A 19805-nucleotide genomic window follows, 5' to 3' on the forward strand; every position below is an offset into this window, starting at 1 on the left:
ACACCCAAAGAAGAAATGCCGCATCCATATGAGTGAGCGAGTTAGTGAGAGAGGGAAACACTTCTACGAGCCTACGTTCTTTGTTAATGTTAATATCTACAGAGGCACCGCCTGTATGTATCATCTTTTGTGTTGTTGTTGTTGTTGTTGTGTTTCCACTCGCGATCGGACACTTAAATCCAGTTGTGTAGTGGTTTGAACGATGTGCTAATGCTAGCGAACGAATGCTAACCATTTCTTATTACTGTTATTAGCAGCTAATCTGTGCTGATTTACGTTGATGCAAACCTGTTTGTTATTGGGGACAGCGCAGTCGTATTCCCTCCCGATGCAGTTATCTCCACCTTGCAATGACTGCAAGTCGCTTTGTTGTAATTTTTCCTCATGAAGTGAAGACACTTTCAAGCGTTTGAACCTACGTGCTGTCATTGTTATGTTTATGGCTACAATGCTCGTGCTTACCCGTCGTAACCTTTCATTTTCACACTCTTTCCTGGTGAAGTGTAGTCAAACTTTGGAGCGAGTGGTTCTTGGCGCCATGCTAGTTTGATGCGTCTGGACAACAACACACGTCACGACGCAATACGCGTCTTTAGGAATCGTTAAACGGATCGTTAAGGCTTTTTCATTGTGATGCCGAGGCCTCGAAACACTCGGAACCGGTTCCGAATTGGAATCGGATTTCGATTCCCATCCCTAGTAGTGAGTAATCTAATTTTCCCATCTTCGCAACGCAGTTACCGTTACTGAGGATGTAAAGGCGTGCATTTCTACAATTTGGTTGAATGACACGAAAGATGTCTGAGAGACGCGGAGAGAAGAGGGAAGGAAGACGTGACGCCATTGCAAACGCGATGCTAGGTGGCTTGGAGCGTTAACATAGCATTTGCGTTCTCGCTAGCATTAGCATTCAGCATGGCGAGCGTCATCTTAAACTCTCGGGCAACTTTTTAAAAATACATTTCGTGGCATTCAGGAGGGTACAATTAATTAAAAATAATCGACTGTTTTCCTGTTAAGTATGCATTATCATCACCAAGTGGGCGTTGCTCTTGTAGATGCTAAATAATAATTTTGGATTTTTATTCCCAAAAATAGTCACTTGCCCTAAACTTTTCTTGAATAACGTAATCCACTAATCGACCGCAAAATACTCATTTTGGACAGCCCAAATGCACAAATCATGTTCCCCCAAGCCTTCCCAGCCCCCCAAATGTCAATTTTGATCAATGATCAATTTTGTGAAAATAAATTATTTAAAACATGATTAACTATCTCAACGCATACTCCGTGATCCATGCTGGCAAACTCATGCTAACGTTTGTAATCCTGTCCCTGAAAGTGTTCACTCACCTGAATGACAGCGTTAAAGAAACAAGTATTCCCGAGGTTGCTGAGTCCCCGTACGGGTACGCCGCTGTCGTCGTCCGACCTGGACATGGATTCCTTCTTGGCGGGCCTCCTCTCGCAGCTCCGGGTCCTCACGTTCTCCTTGTCTTCGTCTTCTTCAGTCTTGAAAGAGACGATTTTCGGCCTCACGTCGGCAACGTTGCCTTCTCGGAGAAATCCGCGAAAAAATGTCAAAGCCTTCCATGACAAACGGAGGTTTTACGCTTTTACCTTTTGGTGTTGTCGGCGGAGGATCTGGCTGTCTTTTCTTTTTTAAACCGTTGACTAGTTGAGCCAACTGACTGGTCCCGGAGTAACGCACTTCATCGTCGCATTCGTAACACCTGGACGAAAAGGGAGAACCAACATTGGTGTTAAATGCGCTCACGCTTTCTGCCTGAGAAGACAAATATAATAATTTTCCTCAACAAAAATTTTCTGATTGTCTATTTTACCAGCTGCTAATCAGGACTGGCTTTTACAAGTTGTTGTTATTTTTTTTGTGTTTCTTTGCTATTCTGCACCAGTTTAGCCCATTAGTGGGAGCACAATTACATGCAAAATGCCTGCAGCATAAGACACTCTAAAACATAGGCAAAATAATATGTAAACATTTTTCCTCCGTGAGCTTTTGAAAAATAAACATCTCTGTGAAAGTGCACTACTGTGGAAAGAAACATCATCATATTAAAATTAGTGCTGTCAAACGATTAAAATTTTTAATCGAGTTAATTACAGCTTAAAAATGAATTAATCGTAATTAATCGCAATTCAAACCATCTATAAAATATGCCATATTTTTCTGTAAATTATTGTTGGAATGGAAAGATAAGACTGATATATACTGTACATTCAACATACGGTACATAAGTACTGTATTTGTTTATTATAACAATAAATCAACAAGATGGCATTAACATTATTAACATTCTGTTAGAGCGATCCATGGATAGAAAGACTTGTAGTTTTTAAAAGATAAATGTTAGTACAAGTTATAGAAATTTTACCCTCTTAATGTTTTCGTTTTAATAAAATTAGTAAAATTTTGAATCAAAAAATAAACTAGTAGCCCGCCATTGTTGATGTCAATAATTACACAATGCTCATGGGTGCTTAAGCCCATAAAATCAGTCGCACCCAAGCGCCAGCAGACGGCGACAAAACTCCAAAAAACACAAGTAACAAGTGGACATTGCACTGTGCTGTCATTTTGATCTGTTTGAGCGGGACATGTGCGTTAATTACGTCCAATATTTTAACGTGATTAAATTTAAAAAATTAATTACCGCCCGTTAACGCGATAATTTTGACAGCCCTTATTAAAATTCAAAGACTGATATTTCTATGGCGGAAAACAGACAAAGCAGTTTCTCCTCTTGTACCCTCTTTAAAATAAACTGCTGTATTCTAGGCCAAACGAACTGTTGTGTTTGATAGAACAATATGTCTATATGCTGCCATAGAAGTTTTATGGCATATTAAGCCCCCGAACCATGTTTAATTTGCCCGTTTTACCCTGGAAACCCCCGTTTACAGACACCGCGCTACCACTTTTATTTTAGCCCAGCCATAAAAAGAAGCAATTTTATATATTATTCCAAGTGTCAGGTTTTTTTAGCTTAGAATCATTAATTGATGTTTAATATTTAGTATAGAAAAAAACGACTTGAAAAAAATTATTCACTCGCATATTTTGAACTTTTTACCAAATTACGTCACAATGAAAAACATAGTGTGTCAATAGGTCACGGTTATCTACCTCATAACTATCGCTTTTTTTGTTACTGTACCTTATGATTTACAAAATAGGCACTGACACACACATACTAGTATAGGGCAGTTTTAAAATTCGGCCAAATTGGGGTCTCAGAGCAGAACTTCAAGTCACCTGAGTGTTTTCCGCCATATACAAGTTAAAAATAGCCCTTATGAGAAATTCATGGTTCATTGAAAGTTCATATAATTAAAAAAAAAAAAATAATCGAGAAGTTAAGAAATTAATATAAACTATGCAATTTCTTTTATACCCTGCCTATTAAAAGAATCAGAATCAAGAATTGTTTGGAACCGGAATCGAAACATGGAATCGGAATCAGAACTGTTCAAATTCAAACGATAACCAGGAATAAAAGGATACTCAACAATAAACATTGGCCCAGCTTTCACTCGCTGGCTTTCACCCCCCCCCCCCCAACCAAATTCAGCACGGACGAGTGGCACGGCTACACTAAGCCACACGTTTGGTAACCAACATATGCTATTGTTTAGCCACAACTCGATTCATTGCTTTATTCCTATTCATCCTTCACACAGCCGCTGGAAACATGTCATTTAATTCATCGGCAGGCGACCGGGAGATTATGATTTTACAACACTGTGCGAGTGTGCGCTGGTCCTCATGGGAAACGCAGTCTTCCTTTAGGCAAAACACTACCGCTTTTGTCCACCGGCGTCGCTAAAATCAACCAAAACTAAAAAGTTACCTAGTGTTGCTTAACAGGAAGTCTCCCAAAATGAATACTGACTCAAAATCAACAGGAAATGGCCTGTAAATGCCACCAAAACCGGAAAGACTGGCTGCGAATGCTCCGGTTTCAGTGCAACTGACAACGCGAGGCATCAATGGCAGCCAGTCAGGTAAAATACACCATTCTCGTGGAAAATTTTGCAAGCAAATTGTTGGTTCCTTCTTTCTTCTTTTTTTAAACATCTATTTAAAACGAAAAATTAATCCTTGGCGGGAGCATATTGTTAATCTTTTTGGATAGAGAGTCACGATGTATCACCATTTTGATATATTTTGACACTCCTATCAGAAAGTGACCAAGGATCATCAGAAAGTCACGCGGAATCAACAGAAAGTGACCCATAAGTGGCCCAAAACCAAAAAAAAGTGACCCAAAACAACAGGGGGTGACCATTGAACAGAAATTGACCCAAAAATGTCCTGAAATCAACAGGAAATCAGCCAAATTGTACAAGAAGTGACCCCAAAATCTCCTCAAATGAACATAAAGTGATCCGTAAGTACCCTAAAATGAACATGTGACTCAAACTGGTCGGCCTAGCTGCGAACGCTCAACTTTCACTGCCATTGACGGCACTAGACGTACAATCCGTTTTGACTTTCCCAGTTTAAATCAAGTAAGCAAATTCCAAAGCCACTTACCAAACACTCCAGCTGTCCAAACTGATCACCAAGCAATGCGAATCCGAGCGGGGCGCTTCGTAGTGTTTGATGGCGTGCTGGTTCTTGGAGCTTCGTCCACATCCCTTTGAAGAAAAGTTGGAATCAAACACCACCCAAACAAATAAATTCAATCTTCGGTACTCACTCTGTGGCCACATTTCATGCACATCCACACTTCCACCACCGTATCCTTGTCGTCGTCAGAGTCCGCAGATGGTTTGGTGCTAATGTTCTTGTTTTCTTCATTTTTACAGTCCTGGCAACACGTCCAATCCAACATGCCCGAGATCTTCTTGAGAAGAGTCTGGTCTGTGCCTTTCCTAACGTGCCTGCAAACTGGACCTTCGACGAGTATTTAAAAAAAAAAAAACAATAAATAAAAAGCAATTTTTGAGATAATTCAAACTACTTGGTCATCACTGTTGTCAAAATGTAGCCATGCTTACCTGTCATTTCAATCTCATCATCTTCTCTGGATCTCCTGACCTTTGCTTTTTTCTTCCCCATGTTCCCCTATTTTCCGCTGTTACAGACGGAAACCACACATGACGTGTTTTTGTTGTAATATTGCTTAAAAACAAGCCAATTACGTCAAATTCAAAGTCAAATACGAGCACGTATTATCATAACGTAAGAGAAGACATACTTGCCACGGACCACGTCACGCGTTCCCTTTCGTTTCGTGTACTTTTTCCTCCGCTGGACAACTTTAATCCAGACATGTTAGCAACTGCTACACTCGAGTAGGCTTTGCGAGCTCATTTGTACGCATTCCGCGCGGGTTTGGCAATTTATACAGCGGCAATTTATACAGCGGCGAAACATGCTAGTTGAAACGGATAAAGAAGCGGAACGATAATATAACGGCGACGGTGTTTTACACTTGACGGCACGCTTCCGGTCAGTCACGTTAGCTGCTAGCATGTGAGAATAAGACTCAAAACCAGTGATTGCGCTTGGTTAAGCCTATTTTGTACTATTTCTTTTACGGAAATGTGATATTTATTGACACTGTGACATCGCATTAGGATTTTTTTTCTTTTTTAAGTGGCGTTTGTGCGTCGCCTAAAAGGTTCCGGAGGCAAGCGTGCTAGTCGCTAGCATGACAGGCTATTGCTTGTTAGTTTAACATTCACGTGACAACAGCAGTGCCAAGCTAACGCATTGAATATACCAGCTAAGGTTTTTTTTTTTTCTAAAATATATTTTTACGCAAATGCGTCATTCAATGTTGTTTAAAAGTCCGGCGTTTGTTCGTCGCCTAAAATGTTCCGGGGGCAAGCATGTTAGTCGCTAGCATGCTAGGCTAATGCTTGTCAAATTAACATTGATACCATATGGCAGGCGAACGCAGCGATTGTACTGCCCGCGCGTGTTTAAGTTATGTTTTTTTTTTTTTATCTTGGGATTATGATTTTTTTTTCTACATTTCCGGCATGTTCCGGCGTTATGCGTTTTACTTTCTTGGCATACTAGGCTAGTGCTTGGCAATTTAACATTGACACGATATGACAGGCTAACGCAGTGATTATACTTGGCGAGTATTTTCTTTTGTATTTTTCTGTAAATACGTTATTTAATGTTACTTTTTAATGGTATTAGGAACCATTTTTTAAAAGTCCGGTGTTTGTGCGTCACCTAAAATATTCCGGAGGAAAGCGTGCTGGGCGCTAGCACGCTAAGACTGTGCTCGTCAGTTTAATATTGATATGACAATGGTAGGCTAGCGCACTTAAAATGAATTCATCCATGCCATAATATATTGCAAATATTTATGGTAATTGATGACATGTGCTAATATTTATTTATACATTTTGGATGCGTTGCCTAAATTCTTCCGGGAGGCAACACACTCCCTGTTTTCAACGTGGACATGTCGCAAGAAACTCCCAAAACGCCTTTAAGTCCATTAAAAATGAGAGGAAAACAACGACAATAATTTGGATATCAACGCTTATATGAGCATGTCGTTCCGAGAACGCGCAGAAGCTCAGCTCGCAGAGCTAGAGCTGTTGACCAGCATGTTCCCCACGCGTGAAGAACTGGAGATAGTGGATCAGCTGGCTCTGGCCGAGTTACGGGACTACGTGGAAGCCCAGAGCTCGTCCTTGTCGGTACAACCTCCCTCCTCCAGACCGCAGTTCGTCATCAAGCTCAGGCTGGAGGATGACACAGGAGACGCTGACGTGGTAAATAAAATTTAAAATAATAGTCATCTGTCAATAAGGATAATTCATTTATTAATCGGATATATGTGATAAAATATCATCTTTACAGGTGGATTTCATTCTCTCCTGCACGTATCCTCCTGAATATCCTAGTATGGTCCCGGAGTTAACAGTCCAGTAAGACTTGACTTCAGATAAGAGAGAATTAACTGTACAGTTGTTGGTTGCCATTGACGGTGATATACGTCCAATCCATTTGATTTGGAAATGGATTGCACATCTACTGGTGATAAATTAATTGATGGGATGCAGGGGGCATCTTAGCCAGAGGAAGAATTTTAGATTTGATATCAATGGCTGCCATTGACAGCGATAGATGTCCAATCCATTTTAAACGGAGTGTTTTTATGATCAGTTTCCTACTTTTGTTAACTACGACAACACATAGTCTGGGACCCCAGCTGGCAGTGAATGAGTTAATATCAATGGCGTAGGTTTGCATTGGGACAGTTGGGACAAAACACTACCAATTTTTTAGGATGCTCAAATTTTTCCCACCAACTTTTAAGCAACCTAATTTGCGTTATAAAATGACTTCAGTTATATAGGTCATTTAGATTGTCCTCCCATATGTTTTAATGTTTGTAATTGACCCACCATTATTAAGTGAATTATCTTCATTATGTTCAGACTTACATGTACCTCTTTTCAGTTGCTGAATGTGCCGTTTTTTCCCCTCATAAACGCACATTTGATTGGCTAATTAGACTTGACCCCGACACATACAAACAAACAAACAAACAAACAAAAAACTACAATTCTCAAGTAGGTCAAAATCCAGCGTAGGGCTACTGCACCTGCAAAAGTTGATTTTATTTTATTCTACTTAGAACAAATCCATAACTGAACAGCATGGATTGGATGGAAAATTGGCAGGCAGGTCCAGACGGGTGCAATCTTTGATACCGTGTAAAGACTAGGGATAAGAATTGATACGATTTTTACGATTCCGATTCCATTATCAATACTGCTTAACGATTCGATTCTTTATCGATTCACCTATCGATTCTAATTTGGGGAAAAAGAAGAACAATCGTTTTGATTGGCATCGAGTTTGTTTAATCAGAAGTCACAACCTTACAAACTCACGAGGTCAAAAGAGGCCCAATGTTAACTGTGGCAATAAGTGGCAAATACACAAGAATGTGTATCATTTTACAGAAACATTTTTTTAATAGAAATAAAAAATATTGGTATATATTGGCATCAGTGTTGTCACAGATTACTTGAAAAGGTAATTTAATTACTGATTACACCTCAAAAAAGTAATCTTGTTACTTTACTGATTACTTCATTATCAAAGTAAGTACAGTGCCTTGCAAAAGTATTCGGCCCCCTTGAATCTTGCAACCTTTCACCACATTTCAGGCTTCAAACATATAGATATGAAATTTAATTTTTTTGTCAAGAATCAACAACAAGTGGGACACAATCATGAAGTGGAACAACATTTATTGGATAATTTAAACTTTTTTAACAAATAAAAAACTGAAAAGTGGGGCGTGCAATATTATTCGGCCCCTTTACTTTCAGTGCAGCAAACTCACTCCAGAAGTTCAGTGAGGATCTCTGAATGATCCAATGTTGTCCTAAATGACCGATGATTATAAATAGAATCCACCTGTGTGTAATCAAGTCTCCGTATAAATGCACCTGCTCTGTGATAGTCTCAGGGTTCTGTTTAAAGTGCAGAGAACATTATGAAAACCAAGGAACACACCAGGCAGGTTCGAGATACTGTTGTGGAGAAGTTTAAAGCCGGATTTGGATACAAAAAGATTTCCCGAGCTTTAAACATCTCAAGGAGCACTGTGCAAGCCATCATATTGAAATGGAAGGAGCATCAGACCACTGAAAATCTAGCAAGACCCGGCCGTCCTTCCAAACTTTCTTCTCAAACAAGGAGAAAACTGATCAGAGATGCAGCCAAGAGGCCCATGATCACTCTGGATGAACTGCAGAGATCTACAGCTGAGGTGGGAGAGTCTGTCCATAGGACAACAATCTGTAATACTGTACACTGCACAAATCTGGCCTTTATGGAAGAGTGGCAAGAAGAAAGCCATTTCTCAAAGATATCCATAATAGGTCTCGTTTAAAGTTCAAAGCTCATCACCCTGAACACACCATCCCCACTGTCAAACATGGTTGTGGCAGCATCATGGTTTGGGCCTGCTTTTCTTCAGCAGGGACAGGGAAGATGGTTAAAATTGACGGGAAGATGGATGCAGCCAAATACAGGAACATTCTGGAAGAAAACCTGTTGGTATCTGCACAAGACCTGAGACTGGGACGGAGATTTATCTTCCAACAGGACAATGATCCAAAACATAAAGCCAAATCTACAATGGAATGGTTAAAAAATAAACGTATCCAGGTGTTAGAATGGCCAAGTCAAAGTCCAGACCTGAATCCAATCGAGAATCTGTGGAAAGAGTTGAAGACTGCTGTTCACAAACACTCTCCATCCAACCTCACTGAGCTCGAGCTGTTTTGCAAGGAAGAATGGGCAAGAATGTCAGTCTCCCGATGTGCAAAACTGATAGAAACATACCCCAAGCGACTTGCAGCTGTAATTGGAGCAAAAGGTGGCGCTACAAAGTATTAACGCAAGGGGGCCGAATAATATTGCACGCCCCACTTTTCAGTTTTTTATTTGTTAAAAAAGTTGAAATTATCCAATAAATTTTGTTCCACTTCACGATTGCAGGCTTAACTTTGAAAAACAGATTAGTTCCGTTGTAAGAGCAAGTTTTTTTCCAGCTTCGTCTCTTAGCCAAAGTGAAGCCTTTTCTTAGTCGCCACGACCTTGAAAAAGCAATTCACGCTTTTATAAGTTCAAGGCTGGACTACTGCAATGCACTTTATGTTGGCCTACCCAAGTCCTCGATCTCTCGGCTGCAACTTGTTCAAAATGCTGCTGCTCGATTTTTAACAGGTACACCTAGACGTGAGCATATTACCCCCGTGCTATCATCACTCCACTGGCTTCCAGTCCATTTTAGAATTGATTTCAAACTTTTACTGTTTGTTTTTAATTCTATTAATGGCCAGGCTCCATCTTATCTATCGGAAATTTTAACTTTTCGTAACTCTGGCAGGACTCTTCGCTCGACCGGCCAGCTTCTTTTAGATGTTCCAAGGTCAAAACTTAAACAGTGGGGAGACCGATCCTTTGCGGTTGCTGCCCCCAGGCTGTGGAACAGCCTTCCCCCCGAAATCCGCACCACCACGGATGTAGGTCTTTTTAAGTCTCGGCTAAAAACACACCTTTTTAGACTCGCCTTTTACAAAGATTAGGATAGCCTGGTTTTATTAGCTTAAGGGCTTTTTTAATGTTTCTTTTCGATTTTATCGGTTTTATTGTTTTACTTGCTGGAATTTTATTGCGATGCGCTCTTTGTTTTATTTTATTTTGTAAAATGTCATTGTATAATATTTTCCTGCCTTTTATTTATCTTGAGCCATGTTTTGTTGTAAAGCACTTTGGGGGCCTTTCGGGTTTTGTAAAGGGCTATATAAATAAATTTGATTGATTGATTGATTGATTGTGTCCCACTTGTTGTTGATTCTTGACAAAAAATTAAAATGTTATATCTTTATGTTTGAAGCCTGAAATGTGGCGAAAGGTTGCAAGGTTCAAGGGGGCCGAATACTTTTGCAAGGCACTGTAAGTTACTTTAAAAGTAATCTATCAGTTACTTTTTACCCATTTTCTCCCTTTGCCGCCTCAACATAAGAATGACAACAGAAAAATGTCATCACATGTAATTGACTTTCCGATGATTGAATTTAAAGGGGAATATCAGAATTTCGCGCTAGCTTAGCCACTCCGGAGCCCTGAAACTAACAAATATCTGACAAACTGCTTGGAATTTGTTAAAATAAACTCCACAGACCAACTAAACCCCGCTAACTGTAAGATCATCAAAAAAAAAAAAAGTTCATTATTTGTCAAATGACACAGCAGCCGCGGCTTATATTTTTCTCTTTGTAAATCAGGTGCGGTGGATTGAGCCGAGCCCAGCGGACGCAGCTCCACGCGGTCCTCCGCGCTCACCTCGCCGAAACCTGCTCTGGAGAAGTTTGCGTCCTGCCGGCGGTGGTGTGGCTAAAAGACAACTTGCGCACGTTCGTCGATGCAAACTCGTCAGCGCCGCCACAGCTTGAGAGCGACGCGGCGGGCGAGTTGTTCACTCGCCTGTGGATCTACAGCCACCACATTTACAACAGCGCCAAGAGGAAGAACATCTTGGAATGGGCCAAGGAGCTCCAATTGTCGGGTTTCAGCATGCCGGGGAAGCCCGGGATTGTTTGCGTGGAAGGCGCACGAGAGGCTTGCGAGGAGTTCTGGGCCAGGTAATCTTAAATTTGCATTTTGTCTCATTATACTGTCATTATGCTTTCATTAAATCAACACTAGGTAACTTTTCAAAAATATTTTCATAGCATTTGTTATAATATGTTGACTGAAAACTAGTTTGAATGACACCTCTTTTGTATCTTGAGGGAGTCTGTATTCCTTTCACCAGCACTACTTAACTTTAAAGAGGGTGGCAGGATCCCTGCCACACAAAAAAACTACCAATGCCATAGCAGATTAATGGCGCACTAAGCCTCCGAACTTTTTTTAATTTGTCCGTTTTACCCTGAAAACCCCCGTTTACAGACATCGCGCAACCGCTTTTGTTTCAACCTAGCCATAAAAAGAAGGTAAGTAATTATATTTATTAGGGTTGTTCCGATCATGTTTTTTTGCTCCCGATCGTTTTAGTTTGAGTATCTGATGATCCCGATATTTCCCGATCCGATTGCTTTTTTTGCTCCCGATTCAATTCCAATCATTCCCGATAATTTTTCCCGATCATATACATTTTGGCAATGCATTAAGAAAAAAATGAATAAAACTCGGACGAATCTATACATGCTACATACAGTACATAAGTACTGTATTTGTTTATGATGACAATAAATCCTCAAGATGGCATTTACATTATTATCATTCTTTCTGTGAGAGGGATCCGCGGATAGAAAGACTTGTAATTCTTAAAGGACAAATGTAACTTTGTATATTGTGACTAAATATTGCCATCTAGTGTATTTGTTGAGCTTTCAGTAAATCATACTGTAGCCATGCCCCAACGCATGATGGGAAGTGGAACCATGACTGTGCGTAGTGCTACCAATTGATATATCTTCTCTGCGTTGGGAAATAACATAGGGTGGTAAGAAAAAGATCAATTACTACCTTGCTTCACCACATTGCTTCGCATGATAGTTCTAATCGTAGGTAGAGGGATTGTAAGGCTTTAGCCAATTAAAGAAAGGCTCCAAAGGCTGCCAAAACTCACTCTACTCTAATTTTACGCTGCCCTTTATCTCTCTATATAGGTAAAACTGCGCCATTACAGATTGAGCGCGACAATGTGTGGATGGGTCGTGCAGCGCATGCGTTAATTGCGTTAAATATTTCAACGTGATACATTTATAAAAAAAATTAATTACCGCCGTTATCGGGATAAATTTGATAACCCTACCTTAAGCCTAAACTAAAGACTCTGGATGAGTGTAACATATTATGTCTGTAACGTTAAATACAATTAGAAAACGATTTAATTAAAAAATTATATATTAAAAAAAGGCATGGCCGATATTTTCTTGCCGATTCCGATACTTTGAAAATGACGTGATCCGAGATCGGGACAACTCTAATATTTATTATTCAAAATGTCTGTCATTTTTAGCTTAGAATCATTAATTGATGTCTAAATTTTAGTTAAAAAAAGACTTTAAAAAATTATTCACTCACATATTTTAACTTTTAAACGAATTACGTCACAATGAAAAATTTGGTGTCTGTAAAAAAGTCACCGATATCTACCTCATTTCTATCGCTTAATTGTATTTTTTTTGTTACTGTCGCATTTTCCCCAATATGTTGGATGATAAATAATCGACCCCCCCCCCCAAAAAAAAATTTGAAAAGTAACGTTTAAAAGGGTAACTATATGAAAAAGAAAATCTCAACCACTCCTTGTTGTCTGCGATTTCTGCATCGCGACCCTTGTTATGTCACCATGTTTCACCCATAAAATAAAATAAATCCGGCTGTGGCCATTCACAGCTGTGTCTTGACACTCTGTGATACATGCTACATTGAGTTTTGGATCGAAACAAGGTAAGTACACGATAATCTTGTTAATCATTAATCATAAAAGCACTGAGGCTTTCTCAATCAGTGATAATGTATCAAGCGTGTGAACTGTTGTTGAAAAGTAAACATCAAAACAACTGACCTGTGCTTTATTCTTCATATACTTGAAGTGTAATGTAAATAAGTCACAGACTCACAGCAAACCTGTACACAATCAGAGGCGTAGCAAGCAAGGGTCCCCAAGGGCCCCAGGCAACAAGCAACATGGGGCCCTCTCAGCGTGTGCAAGTAAGAGGGACAGTTGGACTTGGAGCAATATCACGCTTTTAGGACACTCAAAGTGCCCCCCACATTGCATTATTCATTCTGTCCACACTCAGTGGATGTAAGCACAGCTGCCCTGGGGGAGACCGACAACTTCTGAAAAAATTCCCGGATGAAAATGTGCATGTTCATTCTAAACACTGATTTTATGTTGTAGTTAGCATCTTTATGTATGAAGAAACGCGAACATGGTGCACTGCTGTTAGCAAAAGCTAACAAGCTAGTTACAACAAGTCAAGGCAGTTAATTGGTTTTGGACATAAAAATACTACTACTACTACTACTACTACTACTACTACTAGTCTGCAGTGCTTCTACTACATTAGGACATAAAACTACAGTAACAAAGTACACTCACCGCTGTCTTGCTTCCTTTTCTCCTGATTTTTCTTTCTTTTTTCACTTCCAGAAGTACGGTGGCTGAGAGGTGTCAGGCGAAATGCAAAGTCCAAACTCTTTGCAAATAGAAAAAAGCACGAACCCAAATTGCAAACGCTTTGCAAAAGAAAAAAGCACGAATGCAAACTGCCACAACACGATTTGTATTTATTTTTTTAACATTGACAGCTTTTTAAAGGATATCTCGATTCCCTGCCAGGAGCATATCGATAACATCTTGGGATACAAAGTATCACGATATATCACCATTTCGATATTTTGTCACACCCCGAATTGCTTTACAACTTTTATATATATTTAGGAAAGTCAATTTAATGCCATGACACCTTTCGGCCACGAGGGGGGGGGGGGGGGCTGCCCCTCCCTTAAAATCCACTTATGATAAAACAGCGAGGACAGCTGCGGCTTAGCGTCCAGTGCGGCTTATCTATGAACAAATGCCATTTTGGTGTCAAATTTGGTGGGTGGCGGCTTATAGTCAGGTGCTCCTTATAGTCCCAAAATTATGGTATATATATTTATGTATGTATTAGGGCTGTCAAAATTACCACATTAACGAGCGGTAATTAAAATTTTTAAATTAATCCCGTTAAAATATTTGACGCAATTAATGTACAAATGCCCCGCTCAAACAGATTAAAATGACAGCACAGTGAAAGGTGTACTTGTTGTGTTTTTCGGAGTTTTGCCGCCCTCTGCTGGCGCTTGGGTGCGACTGATTTTATAGGTTTCAGGACCCATGAGCAGAGAACTACAAGTCTTTATATCCATGGATCGCTTTAACAGAATGTTAATAATGGTAATGCCATTTTGTTGATTTATTGTTATAATAAACAAATATAGTCCTTATGTACCGTATGTTGAATGTATATATCCATCTTGTCTCTTATCTTTCCATTCCAACAATAATTTACAGAAAAATATGGCATATTTTAGAGATGGTTTGAATAGTGATTAATTGCGATTAATTACGATTAATTAATTTTTAAGCTGTAATTAACTCGATTAAAAAGTTTTAATTGTTTGACACCCCTAGTATGTATACAAGAATGTAAATAATGCATCAATTTATTTAATTCTGTATAATTTTGCCACAGAACGACTAAAAACATAAGCTGTCTTTCTGTAGAGTGAAGTCTCTTACCTGGAAGCGAATCATGATTCGCCACCGAGAAGACCTTTCCCTCCGCGACTCGCCGGACTTGGACTCCCTTCGCAAATTCTCCGCTTTCCAAGAAGCCGTTTTTGAGCCGCGAGGAAAACACATGGACTTGGGCCTGCTATATCAGTTCTTGCGGGAGAGAGGCTGCCACGACGTCTTCCAGATGTTTTTCGGCGTGGAGGGAAAGAGCTAGGTTATCTTCCGCACGGGCTAAACCAGGGGTGGGCAAACCGGTCCTCGAGGGCCGCAGTGGGTCCTGGTCTTTGTTCCAACTGACCAAGCACAGATAGTTGAACCAATGAGGTTTCAGCAGAAATGAGAAGCACCTGACTGCAATTTACAGATAGCACTTGTAAAACAGCAGATTGGTGAAAAGGTGTCCTCTTAATGGGTTGCAACAAAAACCCGCACCCACTGCGGCCCTTTGTGGAATAGTTTGCCCACCCCTGGGCTAAACTATGGTTTTGAGGGACTGATGCATAAAGCATTCAAAGACTTTGTTGAACTATTAAAAAAAAAATCAGCCAGCTTATATGCAAATATTGTCGTTTTTCATGTATTTTTTAAATATTCTATTCGCAACCGTATTCCAAACCCAACAGCAAATTGGGTATTTTAAATTTAATGTAAATTTTTTATTGAGTAACAGGGTGCATATCTGAGACATTGGTGCCTAGGGAGTTAGTTGGATCGTCCTCAAAATTGGTGAGACTGTTCATGAGACATATGAGATCTAAAGTTATTAAAAATGGTGTGTTTTCATTCACGGGCCTGACCTGGGCGGGGTTCCATTTTTTGGCAACATGCAAAATTCAGTAAATGACTAATAACTCCCTGATACAATGTTTACTCTTTTTCATATCTTGCATGTATGAGAGTCTTTAATATCTGACATGTATGTGAAGTATCCCAGACTGAACACGACTGCATTGAAATATTACCCATTAGGCCTGGCACTCCCTGCTGGGAACAAGAAACACCTCTTTTTTTTTTTTTTTTTTTTTTACTACTAGACAGGCTTCTGGAAGGGAAAAAAATCAATTGACCTCAAACCTGCATCAGGGTAACCTTAAGACGTGTGTTCAGGTGCCTGATGAAAAATATTGAGGTTTCGTTGAAGTAGAGGGGTCCAAACAGGTAAGTAAAAATGACCATCCGCATTTTGTCTTAGCACAAATTTTGAACAGTCATAACTTGGCAGATATACAACATATCTGCGCCAAACTTCCCGTGCTTTTTGAGTCGTACCCTGAAAGGTCCTGTAGGGGTCATTTGCATCAACCCTACAGCGCCAACAAGTGGCAACAGAAAGACTCATTTTACCTATACAGGTCCAGTTCGTTTCAGGTTAGTCATTTTTGGTTACAAGAACTTTGGTTATACTACATTTTAAGGCCCATGTCTCTGTTGCTGTGATGACCCTTTGTTCAAGTATATTTTTTCAGGGACTTAGGCAGTTTATAGAGCCAAGAAATTTGGCACACTTGGTTAAATTGGCCCAGTCCGAAGATTCATTTCGGTTTGGCTGTGTGGGCACAGTTCAATAGCACCTCCTTTTTTCTTGGACCCTCTTCAATAGTTGTTTTTCCACCTAGGTGTATGCATGTATTTCTAATCCCCAAAAAAGAGGCGCGTTTGGAGGATGTTAGGTTCTCATGAGATGATGACAGGAAGACGATCTGCCACCACCCTGATCTGCTTGCCGTCCAAGTTGTGCCAAAGTGGGAGGGCCCGTTCAGTCCTCCTTATGGGCCTTGTTTCACTTATTGTAGTTTTAAACTGAAAACAAGGGAATTTAACTGAGTTTAAGGAGGTGTGTTTTTGCAGCGTGGGAGAGGAAGAACTCATTTGATTTTTCAATTCATTGTCTGCCATTGACGTTAATAGACGTCTAATCCATTCGAAGTGGGTGGAATCTATCTAGGTTGTTATCAAGTCACCGGACTAACAGAGCCTTCTCCGCTGCCGCCCCCTCCCTTTGGAACTCACTCCCAAAACCCATTCGTTCATGTTCAGACCTTCCCACATTCAAAAAACTGTTAAGAACTCACCTTTTTAAACTAGCTTTTAACTTATAATTATTTTCTTGTTTTGTTCTGTCCACGTTGTTTGCTGTTTCTGTTCCTACTGTAAAGCGTCTTTGAGCATTGGTAAAAGCGCTCAACAAATAAAATGTATTATTATTATTATTATAACAGTTTGCACTTTTAATAGCACTACGCCTGCAGAGGCGGTTCGATTCACTAATGGGGAGTGTGTATAGATTTCATCCAGAGAATTATAGATAACAAACTCTTCATTTTCATTTCAAGATAAGCTTGAAAAATCACCCCAATTAAAAGTTGCCCGGGCTCGAACGTGGCTGTTTTTTCTTTTTAAAGAGCAATTCACACAGGATGATCATTACCTGCGGAACTTTGCGGTAATTGCGGGGATCTTGATCCTTTGATAATAACTTTTTTTGGTGTGATTTTGAAGGAAAAATTCCAGGCAAATTAACATTACATCATACCCAGTGATAAAAAGGCTTTTAGTTGTGTTTAACCCTTTCGTGCCTAAATTTGACACAAAAAATATGAATAGTAATTAAAAATGTTTTTGGGAAAATTCTAATATACAGTGGGGCAAATAAGTATTTAGTCAACCACTAATTGTGCAAGTTCTCCCACTTGAAAATATTAAAGAGGCCTGTAATTGTCAACATGGGTAAACGTACACCATGAGAGACAGAGTGTGGGGGGAAAAAAACAGAAAATCACATTGTTTGATTTTTAAAGAATTTATTTGCAAATCATGGTGGAAAATAAGTATTTTGTCAATACCAAAGGTTCATCTCAATACTTCATGTACCCTTTGTTGGCAATAACGGAGGCCAAACGTTTTCAAGCTTTTCACACACTGTTGCTGGTATTTAGGCCCATTCCTCCATGCAGATCCCCTCTAGAGCAGTGATGTTTTGGGGCTGTCGTTGGGCAACGCGGACTTTCAACTCCCTCCACAGATTTTCTATGGGGTTGAGATCTGGAGACTGGCTCAGCCACTCCACGAACTTGAAATGCTTCTTACGAAGCCACTCCTTTGTTGCCCTGGCTGTGTTTGGGATCATGCTGAAAGGCAATTTTTACAGAAAATAATTACAGTACAGCTGAAACAAATGATTATAACAATATATTTGAGAGAAAAAGCATGTTATTTTGCCTCATTCAAATCTTAATATCTGAACATTTAAATATGTAAACTAAAGTGCAATCACATTCGTAAATGAATGGCTTGTTTTTTTAAATGTAAATAAACCAATCTATTTTGATAAAACAACAAAATTGCATTAACCATCAAAGTGAAGTCTAACTGTAACTAGTCTTGAAACAAATCTGAATAAGGAAAAACATTGCAATAAAATAATGCAAACTGGTTAAACTTGAGAGTAGCGGAGGCCTGTCATGACAGAACATCGCTTCAATGATATCTGGCGCCATCTAGCATCGTGAATGGGTATACTGTCTAGACCGCGAATATAAGACGACCCCCTCTTTTTCAGTCTTATTTCAATGCAAAAAACACCGTCTTATATTCGGGCCATATACGGTACATTTTTTGTGCAATTTTCACACTACTTTTTGTAGGCGACAAAACTTTTTGTCTCGCCAAAATTTGACCTTTATATCTTTATCAATTGATAAATCTTTTTTTAGTGAAACAAATATATTTTGTACATTCAACACCATTAGGGAGGGTCTTAGCTTTCATATGAGCTATTTCTGAAAGCAATTGAATCATTAAAAGTCAGGTTAGTAGCAAATGTTTCTGCAAAATGGATAAGCGACACCACTTTTGTCAGGGACTGTATTTCCTTCCGCTTGCTCTATAAAAGTAACATTTACTGACCATCACAATGTTTTTTATTCATTTCTTTTAGTGTTTCTGAATGCTGAAGAGGTGCACTTTTGAACGAATTCTTTTTTCTTTTTTTTTCCCAAGCTTTTTATCTGAGTTTGTTCTACATGATAAAATGTCTGAGTGCTCGTCTCAGACTGGTGATTCCATACTTTTTGCTAGGGGTTGTATATGTTCAATTCAGACAACAGTGTTAACCCATTTAAACACCGTTTTCGAGTCACGTTTAGGCGAAGTGCCTGTTTTAGCCAGTAGATGGCAGCGTTTACAAGCTCAGTGCTTTCAATTTAAAACCCATGAATAATAAAAATCAACGAATATTTTCTGGCTCAGAGATAGTTGGGAATATGTTTTTTTACCGAATGTGCGTCATGAAAGTACTTGTAATTGTTGTCCACGCTTATTGACCCGATGTGTGTGTGTGTGTGTTCTTTTGTTGTGCAGATCATTAGCAATCCGGATCAATAACACCTTCAACTCATGCTTTCTTGTTGCTGTGAGCCAAGCGCTCTTCAGCAGCACATTCGTTTTCTCTGAGAGATTCTCCAATATCACTTCATTAAGGGTGAAAATGATGAAATGATTTAGGCTAAATCAGCGGTGTCAAACAGGCGGCCCGGGAACCGCATTATGCCCCATTTTGTGTGGTCCGACAATGTAAGTCATGTGAATCAACTTCATTTTTTGTTTGTTTTTCTTCCGTGAAATGTATGTCAAATTTCTTTTGTCCTATAAAAATGGAGAATATTTACTGACTGTGGACTTATCTTTTAGTTCCATTGTAGTGGCTAAAAAAAGCCCCAAAATAATATGGGGCGCCGTTTGTAAAGCAGCACATAGTGCAAATTACGACATTTTCTCACATTTAATGCCACACAGTGTTTAAAATGGTGTTTTTTAAAAAATGTTTAAAGTCACTTTTTTTTTTTTTTTTTTTTCTTGCACATTTATCCAGAGCCCTTCAGGTACCAGGTTAGAAAAAAAAAATCATAGCTAATCTGTACCCACAGTTTAGTAATCTGTGGGTAAAGTTTACTAATCTGTACTAGCGGTGCAACGGTTTGA

The 19805-nt window shown here is 39.5% G+C and overlaps 2 protein-coding genes across 4 annotated transcripts in view; one reads left to right on the top strand and one right to left on the bottom strand.

Moving 5' to 3' along the window:
- Nucleotides 1–5825, bottom strand: part of usp16 (ubiquitin specific peptidase 16) — a 42444-nt gene extending 36619 nt beyond the window's left edge. Inside the window, exons 1-6 of one of the 2 annotated variants that reach the window (XM_057838434.1) lie at nucleotides 5226–5825; nucleotides 5026–5102; nucleotides 4725–4921; nucleotides 4559–4662; nucleotides 1621–1733; nucleotides 1354–1553 (exon numbers count right to left, since the gene is read on the bottom strand). In XM_057838434.1, coding sequence (XP_057694417.1) covers nucleotides 1354–1553; nucleotides 1621–1733; nucleotides 4559–4662; nucleotides 4725–4921; nucleotides 5026–5086 — 675 coding nt within the window. In that variant the 5' untranslated portion in view covers nucleotides 5087–5102; nucleotides 5226–5825. The remainder of the gene's footprint in view (nucleotides 1–1353; nucleotides 1554–1620; nucleotides 1734–4558; nucleotides 4663–4724; nucleotides 4922–5025; nucleotides 5103–5225) is intronic. The other variant, XM_057838436.1, reaches the window with a different exon arrangement.
- Nucleotides 5221–19446, top strand: rwdd2b (RWD domain containing 2B). 2 transcript variants are annotated; one of them, XM_057838440.1, is made up of 4 exons: nucleotides 5221–6768; nucleotides 6857–6924; nucleotides 10810–11166; nucleotides 19185–19446. In XM_057838440.1, the coding sequence occupies exons 1-4, from the start codon at nucleotides 6538–6540 to the stop codon at nucleotides 19321–19323; spliced, it is 795 nt and encodes a 264-aa protein (XP_057694423.1). In that variant the 5' UTR covers nucleotides 5221–6537; the 3' UTR covers nucleotides 19324–19446. The 2 variants fall into 2 exon arrangements, with proteins under 2 accessions (XP_057694423.1, XP_057694422.1); XM_057838439.1 differs by lacking the exon at nucleotides 19185–19446 and adding an exon at nucleotides 14814–19178.
- The last annotated feature ends 359 nt before the right edge of the window (nucleotides 19447–19805 follow it).

This window comes from Corythoichthys intestinalis, chromosome 6, assembly GCF_030265065.1.
Source record: "Corythoichthys intestinalis isolate RoL2023-P3 chromosome 6, ASM3026506v1, whole genome shotgun sequence".
NCBI classification, from domain to species: domain Eukaryota; kingdom Metazoa; phylum Chordata; class Actinopteri; order Syngnathiformes; family Syngnathidae; genus Corythoichthys; species Corythoichthys intestinalis.